At 40.4% G+C, this 23,443-nt stretch overlaps 2 protein-coding genes across 3 annotated transcripts in view; both read left to right on the top strand.

Annotated features, from left to right (window-relative positions):
- The first annotated feature begins 1,486 nt into the window (after positions 1-1,486).
- The window catches only part of LOC121872895, a 36,360-nt gene continuing 14,403 nt past the window's right edge, over positions 1,487-23,443 (top strand). Inside the window, exon 1 of one of the 2 annotated variants that reach the window (XM_042375986.1) lies at positions 1,487-1,657. The gene's annotated coding sequence lies outside the window, so the exon portion shown is untranslated. The remainder of the gene's footprint in view (positions 1,658-23,443) is intronic. The other variant, XM_042375987.1, reaches the window with a different exon arrangement.
- On the top strand, positions 1,550-21,670 carry LOC121872896. Its single transcript, XM_042375988.1, has 2 exons — positions 1,550-1,661; positions 19,133-21,670. The coding sequence occupies exon 2, from the start codon at positions 19,160-19,162 to the stop codon at positions 20,840-20,842; it is 1,683 nt and encodes a 560-aa protein (XP_042231922.1). The 5' UTR covers positions 1,550-1,661; positions 19,133-19,159; the 3' UTR covers positions 20,843-21,670.

The raw sequence follows: 23,443 nt of genomic DNA, 5'->3' as shown, positions 1-23,443 counted from the left end.
TGTAGGAAATGATAAATTAGTGGACGTTTTCATTACTTTTTTCATCTTTTAAATAATTGGTGAAACTTATGTTAGGCCGTTGCAGTGTGAGCTGATGTACCATTTAAGCGTATTCAAACCGCATTCACAGATAATCATAACTGAATGCTGTATCTCTACTCATCATTAATGGTGATCTTTGACTCGTGAAGAATCTAGAACAGTGGTCCCCCAAACTAGGCGCCCCCGGAACTATATTGTGGAGCCCACAAGGGTACAGTAGAAAATTGAGAAATATTTGAAAATCTTTGTCAGAGTGAAAATAATGAAAATATGTAATAACTTCATACTACTTTAGAGAGAGAGAGAGAGAGACTTGCCTTTGTCCCTAGTCTATATAGAGTAAGGACGTGTGTAGTCGGCGCTGCCCGCTAACGCGGCCGTGGTCTCTTGATCATGGAGACAGCTGCCAGCCCGGTCTGTCGGGCTCTCCCCTCCCCAATCTCCTCCTTCCCATCTGGATTTATCAACATCCTCACACCAACAGTACAGTGCAAAGATTGACGATCAACCCACGAGTGATATACAAAAGTGGCAATTTTAACTCGAAGGAAAAGCACAAAAACACAGCAATACTGAGTGTGGCTGGACCTGACCTAACCTGACCTGACCTCACGGCTTCACCTGACCTAACCTGAAGGATGGAGCACACCTGCATTGCCCCAAGCTACTGTCCTGGCCATGTGGCCACACCCGCCCAACCCGCTCCAGCCCAAACGAGCACGAACTGATTGCTACAAGAACAGCACAGTCCCAACCATTGTAAAAATTATCAACACCTAATTATTATATATCATATTTGTATCACTTATGTTACTTGTACATCATTTGTAAATCAAGAGACCCATTCCCCAATTATATAATTGTATATTTTCAGCCTTCCGGCTGCCATGCTTTTTCAATAAACCGTTAATTATTATTAGTTTATCTACCCCAGACTGGGCCCAGAGATAGAGCCAGTTTTCTCACTACAATTAGATATATTTATTGCTCGTTTTAAGAATGCATGATCCAAGGCGCCTTCCATTATATTTACAATGACAAATGTTGCCCAGAGCCTACAAAAGGTTGGGGGACCACTGGTCTACAATGTAACACGTTTATCTTCGTCATGTACTGTAATCCAGTTAGATTTACCATATTTTAGTCAAATAATATATTTTTCTATTTATTTAACATCTTTAACGCATAAATCTTAAGATGTTCTCGTTAAACTTCAGAATATGGTACAAGTTCTTCATCAACACGTATTTATCACTTGAATGTTCTGAGCAGACTCTACAGGAAGTATCACGTTACTCACGTGTCCACCTATTGCCACCATCCACGTCATTGTTTCGATCCCTTCATATGGCAAGTCTGTTCTCATTGGTCAGCATTGTACCTCTTGAGGGCTGTGATTGGTACGCTCTCTGATGGTGGCATCACCGGACAGAGCCCTCTTACGGTCCCATTCTCCCCCTCGCAGCCTCGCTCATGCTGGCGGCCCGGCGGATCATCACTCACTAGGCGGGAGTCGACTTGAACGGACGTTACATAGAACATAAGAAAATAAGGAGTCTCTAACACTCCTCGCTCTCCGTCACTGTGATTCCTCTTTGGCCACCAATTTGATAAAGTAAGTAAGTCACCATTTCCTTAAGTAATGTTCTGGTGTTGGATCATGTGAAGGTTAGTAGGTCCCCACCCCCGCTTATTTCACTTCGTGATTATTTAAATATGTAAACGCTAACGTATCCTAACTTAACCCCCAAATAGCGTTAGTGTTTTTCACTGAAGCTAGTGTGCCTAAACTTCATGTGGGCTTAAGTATTAGTGATAATAAAGTAATTTACTGCTGCCTATTGGCACGCATGTGGGCGATTAAGTTTCAGATTTAACTAGTTAAGTTAATTTTAAATTTTTCCAATTAAATTAACCTGAATTTTTGGACATTAATTAAGTTAAGATTTTTTCGATTAAGTTAACCAGTCTGTGTCAAATTTGCGTAGGGTAATTTTCACGTGGATTAAATATCTTAATATCCTGTAAATGTTTTCCAGAAGAGTCAATGAATACTGTAGTTTGAATACGTGAATAGTCAGGCAGTCTGGCATACTACTTCCTTGGTATGAATAAGTCTTGAGATAAAATAATTATAAATTCTTAACTTTTTAAATTTTTATTCAACAGTTTTCCACGTAAATAATTTCATTATTTCAGTGTGCAAAACTATGTAAGACTTTCTTTCTTGAAAAATTAAATCACGATAAGATAACAATTCTGCATATAAAAAATAATATTCGCAATGTTTAAACTCCAACTTTTTCATCAGATGCTTATTACACTTTATAATGCTAAATATATTGGATACTCACTGGGCGCAAGGGTTGGTGTGTTATATATTATTTGTTATTTTTCCTGAGGAATTAATTGATAATTAGTCGAAGATATCAATTTGTCAAAATTTCGATAAAGTTCAATTAAACTTATTTCAAAAGTTAACTAGTTAAGCTAAATTAATTAATTGCCACATGCCTGTTAAGACTGCATTTATGAAAATTAGGGGATTTTTTTATTACTGTAAGTATTTCTTAATCAGGTTTGTGTAGGTAAACGCTGCCAGTTGTCAGGTGTTTGGGCCGTGTAACGAGCGACCTCTGGAGTTACGCCTTGACAAGTTTATGTTGGCCACGTGTTATTACTATACATACTTGATGTTCGCTAAAACTGAACCACATGTATTGCTTCTTAATTATTTTGAAATATTAATTTATATTTTCGGTATTATTGCATTTACACACCGTTCACTCCTACCACTAATCTATTATCATATTCGAATAAGACGTCTAATTATAAGATAATTTTCATCTATTACATTACCGGCGGAAATGTATAATAACAGAGATAGCTTTTCCAAATAAATTTCTATTTTCTTCCATTATTTCCCGCCATTATGGTCTGTCTCACCCAACACTGCGTGTTTCTCGCGTCTCCTTCAAAATCATGACGCGCATGCGTACCCGTACACGTCACGCGGCCAATCAAAAGCGTTTTTGCTAATTCAGAGTATATTTGGCCCAATCAATATCGAGTTTTATTTTGGATCTCATATTTTGAAATGCAAGTTCAGTTCCGACCATGGAAGTCTGCGATGGATGTCACTTAAAGTATATGGAGCTGATTGCGAGTTTTTTAAAAAAAAACGTAGAAACTATAGCATTTTTTCGATCGCATGGTGTTCTTCCAACCTCAGTAAAGTGTACTAAGAGCAAGACGGAATGTAAATATCGCAGACCAACATATGTGGCGTTGGGTAAGAATCCCAGAATGCAACAACGAACCAGGCCAATAAGGTAAGAAATAGGTGATTCCATCATATGGTGAGAGTCAGATGTTAGGTTAGGTTTTGATTTCTAGTGTTTTTTTGTGTATTTTTTAGTCGCTTAGCCACTTTTTTTCGGAAAACGTCAAACGAAAAAAATCGCCTTCGGGCTGCAGAACTTTTTAAAAAACCCGTTAATTATTTGTGAGAGGTTGGAGTCATAGACCACGTTCTTTGTAGACTTTATTCTAACAGCGTCAGCTGGTGACTGGCAACCGGGCGCTGCCAAAGACAAGCCCCCATCTCAACATGGGAAAACATATCGTACGATGGTACAATCTTACATCTCCCCCCCAAGTTAAAAGGAAATGACAATGCACATTTGAACTAACAAAAGGAAAACAATGCATTCATAAAAACAACAATAATGCAGGAAAAACCAGTCAAACAAAGGAAAAAAAACACCTCTAAACTGATTTTACATCACATACACTACACCACGTAGTCCGTCAACCAGCCCGGAGGCCTACGGCCTCTCCTGGGCCTGGCCGCGCTCGACTGGGAAGGGGCCGTGGGTGCGAAGGAGGGCGCGGGTACGGAGGGCACAGCAGAAGGGGGGCCAGGAGGCACAGCTTGGTGCACCACCGGAGTAGTAGGCACAGGTGTGGAGCCGTTTCGCAGGTGGCGTCTGTTGCGGATGGACACCCTGCCACTGCCACTCAACCTGACGGCATACTGCCTGTGAGGGCGGGCTTCCACCACTATGCCTGTCCTGTCCCAGAGCTTGGTAGCTGCGTCCTGCACACGCACCTGCGTGCCCACGACTAGGGGAGCCAGCTGGCGGGATACCTCCCTCCGCGACAGGACCCCATCCTGGGTTTCGGCCAAGCGCACCTCCCTCATACGAAGTGCCCGCCGCCAGTGCTGGTCCACGCCTGTGCTGTCCTGTCACCGGAGCTGGCTGACGTGGCAAGATGGGCGGGCGACTTGTTCACCCTGCAAGCGTAATTCCCGGGTACTGGAGGGAGCTGGATGTCTATCGCAGTCCAGGCTACCCCCAGGCCCAGTGTTATCTGAGAGCCTCTTGGCAGCCTTGACCCCAGCCTCTGCCCTGCCATTGGACTGAAGTGGGCCGACAGAGAGCGCACCTCGACCCCCATGACGAAATCTGTCATCTCAAGGCTGGCAGGTTAGTACTGCACCGCTTCGTGGGGGTCAATTTTACCTCGTGCGATATTAGGCCCGCAGACTGGCGATGATGATTTTTTCCAGAAATTGGCCTCGTTGGGGAAATGGGCGATCTCCAGCCAACAATCGGTCGGTCGCGCCCCAGAATGGGCACGTACCTGCAGGTGGAACGAATCCGGCCACCACTTGTTGAAAAGGATAGTCTGGGCGCTGAGATTAAGGGCAACTCCGGGAGGCTGGAAGGGCGTGGGTCTCGCCGACGCTTTACCGGGACGATGATGCACCGGTCACCCTCCATATGAGCCAATAGACGAACTGCCGGGCCGCCTGAGCATTAGTCGAGGCCTGGTGCCCCACATGCAGGTTAACGGCGACCCGGTGGCGGGAGAGTCGGGGATGACCCGAGCGCGCAGCCCTGGTCAAAGGTGTGGAAGTGACCAAACCCCTGACCACGTAACCTGTCCCTCACCGAGAAGTACGGGCGCAGACAGGCTTTTATCACACCACGACATGGGGTGGCTCGGTCACCCGCCAGCACCCTCGTGCCCAGAATCCTGGTACTGGGTCGTCGCCAGCCGCTTTGCACCTGTGTCTTCGTCCATAGTGATGCACACCATCCTGATCCGTGCCGTTGCTGACTGCACTGCAGCACTGAGTCCTCCTCTTGATTATGTCCTCCGCATCGGCGCCCGCCCTGAGAGCGAGATAGGGCGTCAGCTGCAGTTCACTTCCCTGGCATGTTTGACCATGGAATGGTACTGCAGGGTCTTCTCCTTGAGCCTGAACAGGCGCGGATTCGCACCATCGTGAGGCTCTTCCCCTATAAGCCAGCTAAGGGGCGGTGGTCCGTCTTCAGAATGAGGTTCAGGCAGCCAGGAGGAGAACAGCCTGGCCTTTAACGCAGGCACCACACCACAGCCAGGGCCTCCCCCTTCTACTGCAGCACAGCCGGCCTCAGCCGTGCTCCAGATGTCGGCTACCACAGGAGCCAGCCACCTCCTCTGCAGCAGAAGGACGTCTCTGGAGAGGCACAGGCACAGTATTGTTGCAGGACGAGCAAAGCCGATGCCCTCCTGCTCCAATCAGTGACAGCTGCCGTGAGCCTGTGGATTTATTAAGTAGTACACCAAGCCGTCTCTGTGTGACAGATGGTGTCCTGGGCCTGGCAGAAACTTGAGCCGCAGCTAGTCGTCCCAATACACCTGCTTGCCCACTGGCTAGCAGGAGCTCACGGGGACTCCATCCTGATTACGTGGCAGGAAGAAACCAACGGTAGCAAGCCATGCCAGGACCTGATGTCAGTGATTGATGGCTGATCCGGCAAGGAAGTCGCCGATGGCTGACAGACGTTGGGCAGTGGGCTGGTGAGGTCCCCACCCAGGAAGGAAACCCACAAGCTCAAAACTGCAGAACAAGAACTTTCTGGTTTCAGTGTGATACCTGTGCGGCGCGGGTCTCGAAAATCGTAAAGTGTGCCAGAACACTTTTCACACTGGCGTCATAGAGAGTGTCATCCACGCACTTGTACTTGCAGGGCACATCCTGAATCGCGTCGTCAAACCTCTTGGTGTAAGCATCTGACGCTGAAACGTATCCCATGGGCGTCCTGCAATTATCAAAAGCAGCCCGCGGCGTGATGAATGTGGTCAGGCGTTTACTCTCCCTCCAACTCCCTTGATGAAATCCCCAAAAAGGCGTCGGCGACGGTTTTGAACAATTACTTTTTCGCTTTTAGACGCCTGCATGTCCGAATGGTGCAGGTGTATAGTGCGTCTCCCTCGGAACAGCTTGCATTGAGGCGTTGAAGTCCACAGTGCGCCTGGGCTGACTGTTTTCTATAGCCACCACGACCATCCTGGCGCACCACTCCGTAGCCTCACCAGCAGGCACTGGCTGGATAGCGCCTCTCCTGGCGTCCTCCTCCAGCTGGTCCTTCACCTCCGCTTCCCAGTGTTTCAGAACGAGGAAGCTGGCGGGTGTGTGACATGGCGTGGGGATCGTGCCGGGCGTCAGCAGGTGGATATGGTAGAGAGGACCAGTGCATGACTGTGATGGGGACCTGCTGGTGACCAGATCGCAGTGAGCAAAGTGCGTGAGTAGCCATGCCTCCAACCTGGCCACATTCTCCTCCAAGGAGGCAAAGGATGTCTTCAGGAATGTCTTCGGGAACGCTTTTTTTTAATGTTCAGATATGGCAACCCTAGCGTATGGGATCACTGTTTAGGGCTGATGCTGAACAGTTGGCACCATTGTTGTCCATCCTCGTCCCAGTGAGTGTTGGTCCTGTTACTGATGGATGTAATTTCTCAGAGACAGTCTTATGTTACATACACACGATCACACTAGACTACGGGTAAGGGGCGAGACGTGGGTATACAGGTGGGCATGGTTGGACATGACTTCGGGTGTTTTGACGCCGTGTCCACGCTGCTGACACATACAATAGTACAGTACAGTACTCAATAGACACTGCACTTCAGCAAACTAAATTATAATTTTGTTTGAATTATTCCTGTTTTAATTTTTATATTTTGTCAGTCATCACAACTAATAAAACTACCCATTTACACAACATTTTCCATTTCACTCCTGATCCACTAATTTCTTGATATTTTTTTTTGTTATCAACGGTTTTCTGGTTACAGTTATTGTTCAAAACCGTAGACAAGTTATAGTGTAATTAAGTTAATGTTAGTTAAGTTGATAGATAACAATTATGGTAGAACGTAGATAAAACGAACCAAGTTTTCTTATACTTAAAATACTTATTTACTTGCATATTTTTAATAATATGAACTAGACGCATGTGAGAACTTAAGACGCAAGTGAGAACTTAACGTAAGTATCTTTACTGAAGCATCACACAAGTAGAGCCAAAGTTTAAACACCTATAAGAAAGACTGAGGTGATTTCTGCATTTTAGCACCGAAACCACAATGCATAGATTCACTTCAGTTCTAGTAAAGAATCCCAGGTATTGGCGACAGTATCATATTATGTACACATGTAAATGAATATATGTAAGGTACTCGTCACTGGCGTTTCACGGTATGATAGGGAAGCTCTTAAGCCCCGTCCACACTATAGGGCAGTGATCTGGGGACTGTGCCCTCACCGGGCACACAGTCTGTCGGGCATGACTGTGATGTTGTCCACACTGCTGAGTAGGTGGTCAGGCAGTAAAGTCGGGCAGTAGCCAGTAGGTTGTCGGCAGCCCCTGAGTGCGGTATCACCATGCGCAACACAGTTGGAAAGAAGAAAATAGCGCTGTATAGTATATTAATTGCTGTATTTGTAAAAGAAAAGTAAGGACAGTGCAGAAACGATCTGGTGTAAAGATTGGTTAGTTGGAGAGAAGTATTGAAGTCATATGACTATATTACATGAACTACAAGATGTAAGTGAGCGTGATTTCACCAACTACATGAGAATGGATATCAACGCCTTTTACACACTCCTAGTTAAAGTGGAACCATACACAGCAAAGGAAGATACGGCCGGGCAGTCTGCTCAACTACGGGCACGGGCTGTCCACTGGTTTGCCCGTCAAAGTTGCCACAGAGGGCCAATTGCAAGATCAGCCGTGGTGTACACCATGCCGTGGTATCCCGGCGGTCGTAATACAATGGAGTGAAAATTTTGTGAGTATTCAAGATGGGCCATGGTGGTACCCGACTGTCGTTTGTTGTTACTACGTCATCGTAGTGTAGTCAGGTGTACCAACTGCCGGAAGACTTGGGGGTTGGTATGTTTGCACCCCAAAACGTTGTCAGTGGCACGAAACGTTTGCTCTTGCTACACAACCATGAGCATAAAAACTTGAATCCCAAAGCCAAGGTGCACCTCATTTTCCTATTTTCTGGATTAAAAAGCCAATTCTGGGAATAAGATACGATAATTTACAGTGAATCTAGGTAAATAAAGCCTGTGACAACTATAGAAACTTAGGAATTGAGGTAATATCTGTTCCTTTCTTTCTTTATCCTTTTACAGTCTAACAATACAGTTATAAGTTTTTCATGAACTTGGGGTTGGGTGGAGTGTAATAAAGAGAACTATGGCCTGTTCTGTGGATGAAGTCAGTAGAATATAACAAAGTACAATATTAGGGTATTATATTTTGTTATGACAGTGATGAACTCACTGTACAGATGAATTGGGATAAAATCTTGAAAAATATCACCATAACTGTTAGTTTTCTATCAAAACAGGAAATTGTTTTTATTCCAAAAATTTTTACTTTCATATTATACAAGGCCAGTTATCTACAAGATATGAAAACTGAGATAATGTTTCTTCCTTTTCTCCACCTGATTATAGTAATACAATAAATACCCTTTCAAAAACAAGACATGAACACTTTCCCAATGTCAGGAGTAAAAAATGTTCACAATATGTTAAGACATGGACTAAAAACCAGAAGTCTGAGTAAAGTCTCTGCTGTTTAAATGGTCTTTATTTGAAAAATATTACATATTACATATAGTTAGTGTGCAGACATTTGTTTACAAGTATATACTCAACTATTATGGAAATGAAGACATGTTAGGTTAGATTAGGTTCATTCTGTGAGCAAATGTCATGGAACCCATATAATGTAGGTATAGTCATGAAATTCTACTACCAACTAATCAGAGATCAATAATGTTAAACATAGAACAAGATGATAATTAAAATGGTTTAATAATATTCCTTAATACAGTCTGCAATGTTAATTGCAAATCATTCCTGCATTTTTGATGTTTAATATAAACTGTAATAATAATAAGTATACAATGATAATGCTTATTTCCAGAATACAAAGTATAAGCTCATTAAAGCTATATATGTTACAATGAAGTGATTGACGTAAAGAGTGCTATTTTGAAAGAAAAATCATCCTGCAAACCACACTACACCACGTATATATGAAGAGTGTAAAATAAAATAAAATAATAATAAATTAAGGCATACAGTATGTTATGATTTCCAAGGTATATGTTCAGAAAATTCCAGAAACTGCATTTTTCTGGTCTATGAGTAATTTGGGGAGTTCACGGAAAGTCTCCAAATATTTCTTGTTCCGAAGTCTGGGGAACCAGTTCCGAGGTTAGGTTAGAAAGTTAAATTCCAAAAATCTTCTCCCTGAACCGGAAAAATTCCCCTGCAATCAAAATGATACCAAGATTTATTTCTTCAGTTTTGGGTGAAAGGTGAATAGTCAGTTGTATCTCTACCTGTAAGTGAAAATAAAGTCATTAATATTGTGTTAGTTAAATTTGCGGGAATTCTGAAACATCTATATTTATGAGGGTTAATATTTATAAGTTTCAATATCTAAATATTGAGGGTAATTTGTCTGTTAAAAAAAAATAAAAAATTTCAAATGGAACTCAGATTTGTTTGGTTTGATATAAACACTCAAAAATATTGTTTTTTCTAATGTACTGTAGTGTATATTGTTATGGTGGATTCCAAACTTTGATCCCTTTTTGGAGAAATTATAGAACAAAAATTATAAGCCCTTTAAAATTTTAATGCTCTATACAAAAAAATGTTAACCTAACCTTACCTAACTTAACCTAACTGAACCTGACTTAACTATCATAAAATAAAAGTATACTGTCTTTCATATTTTAAAGGTTGATTAAGGACAAATTCACTTGGTTAATTTCTGTTATATAGTTAATTAGTCAAGTCTGACATATTTCTGTTGTCATCATTAGAATGTAATGATATCACATTTATTGAAAATTCATAATTTCATTATCTTTGAATATCCAAGAATTGTAATATAAAACAATTAACGGTAAAAGGGAGTCATAACTGCGGACATTTATACAATTATTACATCTAGCTATAATTGAGTGGAGCATCAAGACGAAGTTAGGTAAGATACAAGGAGTTTAAAGATGAAAAATGTATTACAAGTCTCTCGACTTTCGACGGTGATCCTATTCCAATCCACCAAGTCGTAATACCTGAAATATTGTTATTAAATATCATCAATGACTTCTTTGGTATTAAACAATGAAATGGTGCTAATTTTTTCCTCTTATATAAAGTAACTTTAGTGTATAGGGTGAAACATTTATCATGAAGTGATTGTCATTTGAACTTTGTGGAGTCTGAATTTGTAAAAATGCAAGACTAATGTTTTTGATCTACTCATAATCAATTTGGAAAATGAATGTTTAGGTCATCCACCTCTACTTGGCATTTGAAAAAAACACAATTTCAATGTCACCAAACCTAACCTAACCCAACTTAACTAATCTAACGTAACCTAACAACTGGTAAAAATCGGTCAACTTAAAATCACTAAATTCGCTGGATGGCCAAAAGATAATAATATCAATTCCATTTACTTTAGAAGGACTTATTCATTTTTGTTGAAATCATGGACATACTGTCAATGGCAAAGTTAATTAATATCACCACTCCGACTGTTGGCCCAAGCACGTCGTAAAGTAGTTCGTTCTTGTAATACATTGAGTCACTAAGGAATAAAAAAAATAAAACATGAATTTAGGTCACTGAATTTATCTTATTAGTAGCAAATTGTGGTTAAATCCGATACACAAATGAAACATGCCTGGAAGTACCTAGTACCAGTTACCTGGCATATTTGGACTTATTAAAATATGAAATTTAGGCTAATAAGTAATTATACTAAGGATATAATTATTTCGTAGTGCTGGACGGTTATTAATTGTACCAATACGAAAAAATGGGTCGATATTAATTCTGATAAAGGACGTCCATCGACCATCACGGATGGACCAGTTTGATCTTCATCTGGCATTGGTTACCTGGCATATTTGGACTTATTAAAGTGTGAAATTTATGCTACAAAAGCATTTATACCAAGGAAATAATTATTTTGGTAGTGCTGGACGGTTATTAATTGCCCCATTACGAAAAATTGGGCCGATATTAGTTCTGATAAAGGACGTCATTCACTCATCCCAGAGGAAGCTGTTCTCACCACTCTTCAAGTAGACCATTTACGACTTTTTAGTTTAATTCTGATTTCAATACATTTCTACACATGGACTAGTTGTATTAGTTATCTTAAATGCTTACCTTTATAATGGTTAGGCGAATTTGGATGATATAAAGGCTACGACATTTTTCAGACACAAACATGAACCGCTTTAAAAAGAACAATACAATTCTTAATGTAAGGTTCTATATGGAGTATATCGATAAAAATATTCCTTTGCAGATTTATACATTTTATGTCCATCCAAATCAATTTTCTTTCTTTGTTTCAAAAATAGTTCCCTCGTGAGTGATCATCGGAAGGGGGCTACGCGGTACCACGAAATTTCCCCATGTTCCAATAACGAATCGTGACATGCTTTTTCTTTTTTAGCCAAAAAACGCTTCTTGCATAACAACCATGGGAGTACTACAGCATGGTATACACCACGGCTGATCTTATTTGGGCTAAAAGTGCGATGACGGACTCATCACTCGTGCCCGACGGTCACTGTCCGATAGTGTGGACGGGGCTTTACAGATCACTTATTTTCCATTGACATAACTTTTTTTTAGTAGTTTAATATGACCCTGGTCATACGTCCAGATTATATACACTTCCCTCAGCCTTCATAGGGTAAGAACGTGTGTAGTCGGCGCTGCTCACTAACGCGGTGTTCTGACCTCACTAGGGGAAAGGTCACGGCAGGGTTAGCTCGAGGGATAACAATTATTAGATATGGCCAGTGCTATGTGTGGTCTTGGGTGTGCGAGCTTGTTGACCAAACTGGCGGGTCCATGGAAGAATTGAGAGGGCCAAGGAAGAAATTGAGAGGGCCACGTTGGAGAACCTGAAATAAAGGAAGAGCTGGCGAGGATAAAGGGGACAGGGCAAGCCAGTGTCTGACGAAAACTCATGCAGTGGAAGGTTGTGGAGGAGAGGTGGAAGACCAAGCTGGTGGTGAAATACACCAAGGATATGACAACAACGACAACAACAGCTAAGTGTACCAACTCGTTCAGTCCCTTGATTGATGAATTGGACGTTAGTACAGTCAGACAAAATACAAGAAGGTATAAAAACTTTAATTGTTGGTGACTCACAGGTAAGGTACTTGACAGGGCCTTGTGGTAAAAAAACAAAAAAATAGGATGAGGGTGTGTTTGCTGTAGCTGGGGTGTGATATAATTGACAGGATGGACAATATCTTGTCTGGTAATGGGAACAAACCCATTATCTGCCTCAGTGCAGGAGGCAATGATATTGGCCGGTGTAGGAGGGAGGAGCTTCTTGATAAGTTCAAGGCAGCTATAGATCGTATTAGGACTAAGGGAGGGATCCCTATCATATGCCGTGTCCTGCCTAGAATGATAGTTGGCAGTGAATGGTTGTCAAGGGCGGTTGGTGTCAACGACCGTCTTGACAGATATTGCAAGTCAATATCGGTCCCATTCATTGACAACTGGGACAACTTATACGGCAGAAGGGACCTTTATGCTAGGGATGGGGTGCACCTGTCTCGGGATGGGGTGGCAACCCTGGCTGGGTCTCTAGAGGGGGCAGTTCAAAGGATATCGAAGTCTTTAAACTGCTAGGGGAACATATGGGCACGGGAGTGGGGGAAACTGCAGTGGGAGCGGGTAAACAAAGTAAAAGATTACAGGGAAATAGTGTTAGGAATGATGACAAAACTAAATTAAACAGGGAGTTTAAAACTAAACGCGGTAAAGGGAGGACTCAGAACACGACTAACTTAAATGTCTACTACGCGAACAGTAGAAGTATGAGAAACAAAATGGATAATATTAGGGCCTTGGTATGTACCGAAAAAATCGATATAATAGCATTCACTGAAACATGGATCAACCTAGACTCACGTGAGTTGCCGGTCGAATACCAAATTGTGGGTTACAAATTGTTCCATACCGATAGGCAGACCAGGAAAGGAGGCGGAGTAGCAATCTATGTTAGGGATAATCTGAAGTGTGAAATAAATAAGGAAATAAAAAGTGAGCGGAATACAGAAACATTTTCGATAGAATTAAGCGACGGTAGGGAAAAATAAATCACAGGAGTAATATATAGACTTCCCAATCTTGATAGAGTCAATGAGCGACTTATCTGGGATGAAATGCGCAGGGCTTCCACACACAACAAAGTCTGTATAGTAGGCGACTTTAACCTTGGCCAAATAGATTGGACTGACCTTACGGGTAACTCAAATTCAGAGGATTTTCTCGAGACGATCCAGGACTGTTTCCTAAGTCAACATATAACTGAACCCACCCGGGGTAATAATATACTCGATTTAGTTCTGTCGAACAGAGAAAACCTCATTAGCAATGTCGAGGTAGGGAACGAACTTGCAAACAGCGATCACAAAGAAATTAGATTCCAGTTAGATTTTCAGGGCAGACGTAAGGAAAATTCCACTGAAGTACCAGATTTCAGAAGGGCAAACTTTGACAGTTTAAAGAGGCAGCTGAGAGAGGGGGTGTTGCGCTTGGCCGTAAACCTGACAGGTGACTCTGACCTGATAACGAGATCTGAGATTGCCGAGTTCCACGACAAATTAAATAATGAGTTACTTAATGCACAAAGGCAGAACATACCATACAAAAAAATCAGATCAGACAACAATGACCCTAAATGGATAAATAATTATTTAAGGAACATCATTGGCCAAAGGAAGGCTATTGGTAGAAGGATAAAGCGTGGCGAAATTTACCTCCAGGATTATTATAAGATATTGGCGAGTAGGGTTAAAACCGAGATAAGGAAAGCCAAGAGGAATAATGAGGTAAGGATAGCTAGGGAGGCGAAGACAAATCCCAAAGGATTCTACCAAATGTATCAAACTAAAACATGAGAAAAGATTGGACCAATACGGTCAGATACCGGCGAACTCACTGATAACGACGGAGAAATAAGCAATAATTTGAATAAATATTTTTCAACAGTTTTCACCACCGAAAATTTAAACATGATACCCGAGGCACCGACTCTATTCAGAGAAAGTGAAGAAAACAAATTAAGTGAGTAGTAGTTACTAGTAACGATGTTAGTAAGCAAATAGACAAACTAAAGCCTAATAAGTCACCTGGTCCCGATGAGATATTTGCCAGAGTATTAAAGGAATGTAAGGAAGAGCTTAGTATGCCCTTAGCAAAGTTGTTTAACATGTCCTTAAAACAGGTGTAGTACCAGAATCCTGGAGGATAGCGAATGTAATACCGATTTTCAAGAAGGGGGATAGATCACTATCCTCTAACTACCGCCCAATCAGTCTAACATCAATAGTAGGCAAATTACTGGAAGCAATCATTTCAAACTCGAAATCACCTGGAGAAGCACGGATTGATCAATGATTCCCAGCATGGCTTCATAAGCGGATGTTCTTGTCTAACTAATCTATTAACATTCTTTTCATCAGTTTTCGAATCGGTGGACGAGGGGCACAATTATGATGTGGTATATCTCGACTTTAGCAAAGCCTTCGACAGAGTCCCCCACGAAAGACTAATTAGAAAGGTAGAAGCACATGGCCTCAAAGGTAACATCCTTAAATGGATTAGGGCGTGGTTACAGGACAGGAAACAGCGAGTGAGCATTAACGGCACTAAGTCCCATTGGAGCAACGTCACAAGTGGAGTTCCCCAAGGCTCAGTACTTGGGCCATTATTATTTATTATATACATAAACGACATAGATATCGGCATAGACAGCAACATAAGTAAATTTGCTGATGACACTAAAATAGGACGTGTTATTAAATCTGACGAGGACTCGGCAAAACTACAGGAAGATCTAAACAAATTTTTCGAATGGTCTGAAAAATGGCAGATGAAATTCAACGTGGACAAATGTAAAGTACTCAGTATAGGAGATGTAAACAGGGAAACCAGATACCAGATGAACAATGATGCCATAGAGAAATCCGACTGCGAGAGAGATTTAGGAGTAATGATAAGTAGGAACCTTAAGCCAAGTAAACAATGTGTTTTTGCTCGTAACAAGGCTAATAAAGTACTTGGGTTCATACAAAGGAGTGTTAGTTACAAGACTAGTGAGGTCATCCTAAAACTGTATCTTGCTCTTGTGAGACCACACCTGGATTACGCAGTTCAGTTCTGGACACCGTATTACAGAATGGATATAGAATCATTGGAAAGAATTCAGAGGAGGATGAAAAGACTAATCCCGGGCATTAGGAACCTTGAGTATAGAGACAGGTTAAAGCATCTTAATTTGCACTCCCTCGAGAGACGTAGAGCGAGGGGCGACGTGATAGAGGTGTATAAGTGGAAGTCAGGGCTAAACAAAGGGCCATTACAAAGGTACTCAAACTATCCAACCAGGAGCGAACTCGTAACAATGGTTTTAAATTAGACAAATTTAGATTTAGGCATGAAATTGGTAAACACTGGTTTGGAAACAGAGTAGTGGATGAATGGAACAAGTTACCAAATATCATCATTAACTCGAATACACTGAATAGCTTCAAACATAGGTTGGATGCTTATATGAGCAATAGGGGTTGGGTGTAAACGGGACTGCCCAGTATGGGCCAATAGGCCCACTGCAGTTTCCTCCATTCTTATGTTCTTATGTCTCTTGATCATGGAGACAGCTGCCAGCCCGGTCTGTCGGGCCTTCCCCTCCCCCATCTCCGCCTTCCCATCTGGATTTATCAACATCCTCACACCAACAGTGCAGTGCAAAGATTGACGATCAACCCACGAGTGATATACAAAAGTGGCAATTTCAACTCGAAGGAAAAGCACAAAAACACAGCAATACTGAATGTGGCTGGATCTGACCTGACCTCACGGCTTCACCTGACCTAACCTGAAGGATGGAGCACACCTGCATTGCATCAAATTACCGTCCCATTAGTTTCACGTCAATCATAGGCAAGTTGCTAGAGTCAATTATTGCTACAAAAATCAGAAGCCACCTTGAAACATTCAACTTAATTCATTCTTCTCAGCACGGGTTCACCCAGGGACGTTCTTGTCTCACAAATTTGCTTAGCTTTTTCTCAGAAGTATATGAAGCGGTAGATAATGATAAGTCATATGATATAATTTATTTAGATTTCAGTAAAGCATTCGATAGAGTCCCTCATGAGAGATTGATAAGGAAGGTAGAAGCACATGGAATAGGTGGATCATTATTAAAATGGATTAGGTCATGGTTAACTGGTAGGAAACAAAGAGTCAGCATAAATGGATTAAAGTCAGACTGGGGTGCGGTCAAAAGCGGAGTTCCCCAGGGATCTGTATTAGGCCCTCTGCTGTTTGTTATATTCATTAATGATCTTGATTTAGGTATAACTAGTAGGATTAGTAAATTTGCAGATGATACCAAAATGGGGAGAGTGATAAATTCAGACAGTGACTTTGAACACCTTCAAAGAGATCTAGATACCTTACATGAGTGGTCAGTAGACTGGCAAATGAATTTTAATACTGATAAATGCAAGGTACTACAGATAGGGAAGACGAATACAAACGTTAAGTATAAACTAGGTAACACGGAAATAGAAAACTCAGATTGTGAAAAAGATCTAGGTGTATTTGTTAGCAACGACTTGAAACCTAGAAAACAATGTATTAGCGTTCGCAACAAGGCAAACAGGATTCTTGGGTTCATATCTAGGAGTGTGAGTAACAGAACTGCTGACGTTATCTTGAAACTTTACCTAGCATTAGTGAGGCCACACATGGATTATGCGGTTCAATTCTGGTGTCCTTATTATAGAATGGACATAGATTCTTTGGAGAGAGTACAAAGAAGAATGACAAAAATGATCCATAATATTAGAAACCTTCCATATGAAGAAAGACTGAAAAGCTTAGGCTTGCATTCATTAGAGAGGCGTAGAGTTAGGGGAGATATGATGGGTGTTCAAGTGGGTAAGTGGGATTAACAAGGAAAATGGAAGATGTTCTAACTCAGTAATAACGATAACTAGAACAAATATTAGATAAATTCCGAGATATAGGCAAGCACTGGTTTGTAGGATCGAGTGCTAGGGAGCTTCAAGACGAAGTTGGATAGGCACATGGAAGTGCTGGGATGGGTGTGAAAGGGATCTGCACTGTATGGGCCAGTCGGCCTCCTGCAGTATCCCACTTTCTTATGTTCTTATGTACTGTCCTGGCCACGTGGCCACACACCTGTCCAAACGCATCCAGCCCATAGGAGCACGAACTGATTGCTACAAGAACAGCCCAGTCCTAACCATTGTAAAAATTATCAACACCTAATTATTATATATCATATTTGTATCACTTATGTTACTTGTACATCATTTGTAAATCAAGAGAACCATTCCCCAATTATGTAATTGTATATTTTCAGCCTTCCGGCTGTCATGCTCTTTCAATAAAACGTTAATTATTATTATTATTATATATATTTTTATTCATAAATTTTACAAATTACATATATACTGTATACATTTTACATATTGACATATTTGTAAGTGAAATATTTTGATAACTTTTCTTTTAAAATACACTTGATCATCCATTTATTATAATATATCCTGCCTTTAATAAAGGCTATAGTCTCCTTAACATTATAATTTTCTTTTCTACTTAACCACATACAGAAAATATAATCTGACATTAGCATGATCATTGTATTCTTATCCTTATTATCACTACAGTTAATATTAAACATTATAACTAAGGCTGGACAAGGCCCCTAAGTCAAAAGAATAGAAAGAGCGCGATTAGCCGAGCCAATAAGTAAGATGTCTGGACACATGAAGACTCTAGACCCTGGAGACAGCCGGCACTGGAGAATGTTTGAGACATCCATCAACCAATATAGAGTATTTACATTATGTAATGGAAGTGGGACTGTGAATGAATGTTCCTGGGTCTGTGTCTGCTTATAAAACCTCGTATGGGCGTGGCTTGTCGATGACGTGACTTGATTATGATATATGATAGTTGTGTAAGATGATGTGAGGTAGAATATCCTCTACATATATTTTACTTCTGCTTCCATAACAAAGAGATAATTAAATGGTTTAAAAATTTCTTGAATACAGTCTGCAATGTCAATAGCAAATTATTTCTGCATTTTTTAATGTTAAATATTAACTGTAGTAATAAGAAGGATACGAATACAATGATCATGCTTATGTTAGATTATATTTACTGGATGTGGCTAAGTAGAAAGGGATTATCAAGTATTTTAAAAGAAAGCCATCAAAATATTTCACGGACAAATAAATTGAATATGTAATATTTATATATGTAAATTAATTTTTTTTAAAGAGATAAACATTTCTGCCACGTAGATCAGGCGATGTGAGGGGAGGGGGGGGGGATCGTTTCAACGACCGACTAGTACGCCAAGGTGACAGCTTTCACACGGTGCTAACCTGCCCGGGGAAATATTCTTGTCGTTATTGTCTCAGTACTTGAGTCATGAACATTAATTTTGAAAGGCATCCATTATTTCATGTTTCCTTCAAGAATGTGGAATACATCTACATATTTGATGTTCTTTGAGGTGAACATTGCATTTTATTTATTTTGAATCAATGTTGCAACTTGCATTTGTGGTGAGAAGTTCGTCAGCGACACTGATGGCATCGTGTTTCTCCATGTTCGCAGAGCGTGAAGTCCTCTACTGTCAAGACAATGGCGCCGGCATCCACCTCGTCCATCACACCTGACGATGATGGAGCAAAACTGAAGGTGCGAGCGAGGGACATTTTTAGCACCTCACATGGCACGCAAGATGGTATGGAAATTCGAAAAATGATGATGGAGGTGGAGCACAAGAGTGTTGAGGACAAGGTGCAGAAGATGTCTCTCGGCCAAAAGACCAACAGGCCGACCAAAGTGATACTGATGGTGGGTGCTACAGGTACCGGTAAGACAACTCTCATCAATGCCATGGTCAACTTCATATACCGTGTTGAGTTCACTGACAAGTTCAGACTTGTGTTGATTGACGACAAAAATGCCCCAAAGCGTTCTCAGGCGGAGAGTCAAACAGATATGATCACAGCTTATGCATTCTACCAGTTACCTGGTATGCCCTTTGAGTACAACTATGTGCTGATTGATACTCCAGGCTTTGGGGACACAAGAGGAATTCAGCGTGACCGTGAAATGATGAGTCAACTAGAATCATTTCTGAAACAAGATTATGGCATTGATCAAGTAGATGGAGTTGGCTTTGTTACCCCTGCCTCTGCTGCTCGCTTAACACAGACACAGAGATACGTCTATGATGGCCTGTCATCTATGTTTGGTAAGGATATTAAAGACAACATTTATGTTATGGCTACGTTTGCTGATGCCAAGACTCCTCCAGTTCTTGACGCTCTCAAGGAAGCTGGTGTTCACTACTCTGGGTTCTATAAGTTCAACAACAGCGCACTGTATGCCTGTAACGCAACTGCTGATAATGATACTGATGACTCAGACTCGGATGATGAAGATTCGGCTTATATCTGCAAGTTGTTCTGGGAGATGGGGTACCGGAGCCTGCAGAACTTCTTTTTGAAGTTGGGGAAAACCTCTCCAGCAAGTCTAACACTTACCAAACAGGTGCTTGAGGAGCGAAGTCGTCTACAGTTAGTGGTAATTGGTTTGCAGAATCAGATTCACTTGGGTCTGGGAAAGCTTTCAAACTTGAACCAGGAGAGAGATATGTTGGCTCGTCTTGACGATGACATGAAAGGGAGTGCAAATTATGAGGAGGAAGTTGACGTTCCTAAGATTACTAAGATTGACTTGAATCCAAAAGAATATGTAACCAATTGTATCAAATGTAACATGACGTGTCATTATCCGTGTTATATTCCTGATGATGACAACAAGGCTAATTGTTGGGCCATAACAGATGGTAATTGTAGAATCTGTCCTGATAAGTGCTTCTGGGACCTCCATAAGAACATGAGCTTCAGGTACGAGCACACCTCGGTAAAGGAAACGCGCACTGTGCAGGAACTGCTGGACCGTTATCAGAAAGCTGAAGCGGACAAACTTACTAAGGAAGGTGCAATTCAAGCCATAGAGCAAGATATCAATGACCACGCTCAAATGCTTATTGACTTGATACAGGAGGCTCAGAGACACGTGGAAAGACTCGAAGAAATTGCCCTGAAGCCCAACCCACTGTCAACCAAAGAATACATTGACCTAATGATCGAGTCTGAAAAGATGCAGAAACGCCACAACTTTATGAAAAGGATTGAAATGTTGGAGAAATTGAAGGAAGAGGTGGTGGTAATCCAAGGAGTGCGTGGCGACTGTAACAAAGCATCTGGTGAATCGTTGCTGAAATATTTCCACGACCTTCTAGTGGAGTGATGAAATAAAATGTATTCATCTCTTATGACGTTTTGTATAATGTTAGTTAATGTCTACAGTGTAGTTTAGGTACACCTCTCATTCATCTTCATGTTGGAAGTTATTGAACTGTTGAAGTAATATAATCAGAAAAAATGTTATTGATTATAATCAAAATTATTTTTATTTTAAAGAAAATAATCTAAAAAAATATATACAGTAATTATATTATTTAGTGTACTATCACTATTTATCATCCAAAAATCTATAACAATACAGATAGACAGTCACAGCACAATTACTTTTTTGTCATTCTTTATATAATATTCATGTGTGACAGATGAAGTTATTTTTGTACTCAGTCAGCATTATTACCTCACTAAATTAGGTGTATTTAAGTGGCTACTGTGGCTTTACTAATGTTTCTTCTTAATATAACTTAGTTGGTAACTTCCCAGAGCCATATCAGTTGGTTAAAGTTACTGGGTGAATTTACTCATTTGGTCATGGTCTGTGTTTGTGTACCTACCTGCTCAGTCTGCATTATTATTATATACCTTACTGAATTATGTGTATTTATTGGTTACTTTATGACTTATACTGTATGAACAAAATGTAATATTTATTTTATATAAATATAGAAGCATTTACTTCCTAATTCTGGAAATCATAAGTATTATTTCTTATTATATTATGTTCATACAGATTTAAGTTTTTGGATTCTATGTGTATTTCATAATCATGCTATATGTAGGTTCCTGCATCTTAGTGTATTTTTACAACAATAATGTTTATTTTAAAATAGTCATAGGTATATTTTTTTGTTTTTATTTTAGGAAAATTATTTTTAGTAACAGTATACTGCAGTTACTATGTGTAGCTATATGTAGGTTCCTGCATCTTAGTGTATTTTTACAACAATAATGTTTATTTTAAAATAGTCATAGGTATATTTTTTTGTTTTTATTTTAGGAAAATTATTTTTAGTAACAGTATACTGCAGTTACAAGAAATTTGATTAAATTTCATTATTATATACAAATTCAGTAAATGATAAGTTTTTCAATCAAGTGAATAATAACCTTTCATAAAGATAGTTGGGCCAAATTATATCCACAGAAAAAAAAAGAAAATTTTCATATAACATACAGTATAATTTAATGACTTTAAACATACTACATAGAAAAAAGGCCATCACTATTGTATAAAAGAATGAAATGTGAATAATTGGGTAAAAAACAACCCGATTATTTTGATTTTTATTAAAACTTATTTTTCCCAACTCTGTCTTGTGAGCAAATGTCGGCACCCGCTATTGTCAGTCTTCCTTCACTTGTGATTTATATTTTGAAACTTGTGTTAGAGTGATCACCAATTAGGAGATTATCGTGTTTACCTTTGGGGGGAAAGGGCCTTATTGTAATTAGTATCCTTCGAGATAAAACTTGTAATTACTCATGTAATGGTGCCTGTGTGTTTGGTTGTTTACAAATATGCCTTGTAATTTATGCTATTTGTATATACTGTATAGTTGGTGGTAAGAGTCAACTTCTGTTTACATCAAATAAAAGAAAGCGAAACATTTATGTCTCTTAATATAAACCTTTACCACATACTGTACAGTGTAGATGGGTATAATGAACGACTACCATACAGTGTAGATGGGTATAATGAACGACTACCGTACAGTGTAGATGGGTATAATGAACGACTACCGTACAGTGTAGATGGGTATAATGAACGACTACCATACAGTGTAGATGGGTATAATGAACGACTACCATACAGTGCAGATGGGTATAATGAACGTCTACCATACAGAGTAGATGGGTATAATGAACGTCTTTTACCGCATACAATATAGCTATTGCACTACAGAACACCCCTACGACAACTGTCAGCCTATCCCAGTTGTGCCTCGGCCTATCCCAGTTGTGCCTCAGCCTATCCCAGTTGTGTCTCAGCCTATCCCAGTTGTGCCTCAGCCTATCCCAGTTGTGTCTCAGCCTATCCCAGTTATGATTCAGCCTATCAGGAGCATCTACCGTCAATGAGAAGTTTAATAAATCGTAATAAAAGTAAAGAAAAAATAAATACCCGTAAGCAGTGATGAGAACTTACCAACACGAGAAAATAATTTGGTTAATATTTTTAAGAATAGTATATCAAATATAAACACGCTATCCTCACTTGCGTATACCAAGTTCACATAAGGTGCGTGACATGATAGTTTTATAAACAAATAATCATTCTTGCCAACAACTATACAGGTACAATCGTGTGAAAATAACTGGACTTCTCAATATGGATGTTTAGTCAGTTGCTGCGTTGATCTCTGGGCTATGGCAAGACTATTTATTGGCAATCTGTTGTGTTGTGTACGCATCTTGTAGGTGTGTAACATGATAGCTTGTTTGGTCGTGTCATGCATGATTACACCCCTTGCAATCTGTCCCCAGCCAGGGATTGAACACAAGGCGAGAAATAAATGTGTTACCGCTTTACCTTTTGATGTTTTCAGTCTTAGAGGTTGTGTAATTGGGCAGATATTTCATAAAGTGCATCATTTTGACCACAAAGGCCTTGTCGCGAAAAGTATCGCGATATCTGTCCATACAATTG

Source organism: Homarus americanus, unplaced genomic scaffold, assembly GCF_018991925.1.
Source record: "Homarus americanus isolate GMGI-L3 unplaced genomic scaffold, GMGI_Hamer_2.0 scaffold11022, whole genome shotgun sequence".
NCBI lineage: Eukaryota > Metazoa > Arthropoda > Malacostraca > Decapoda > Nephropidae > Homarus > Homarus americanus.
This window is presented reverse-complemented; position numbering and strand designations above follow the sequence as displayed.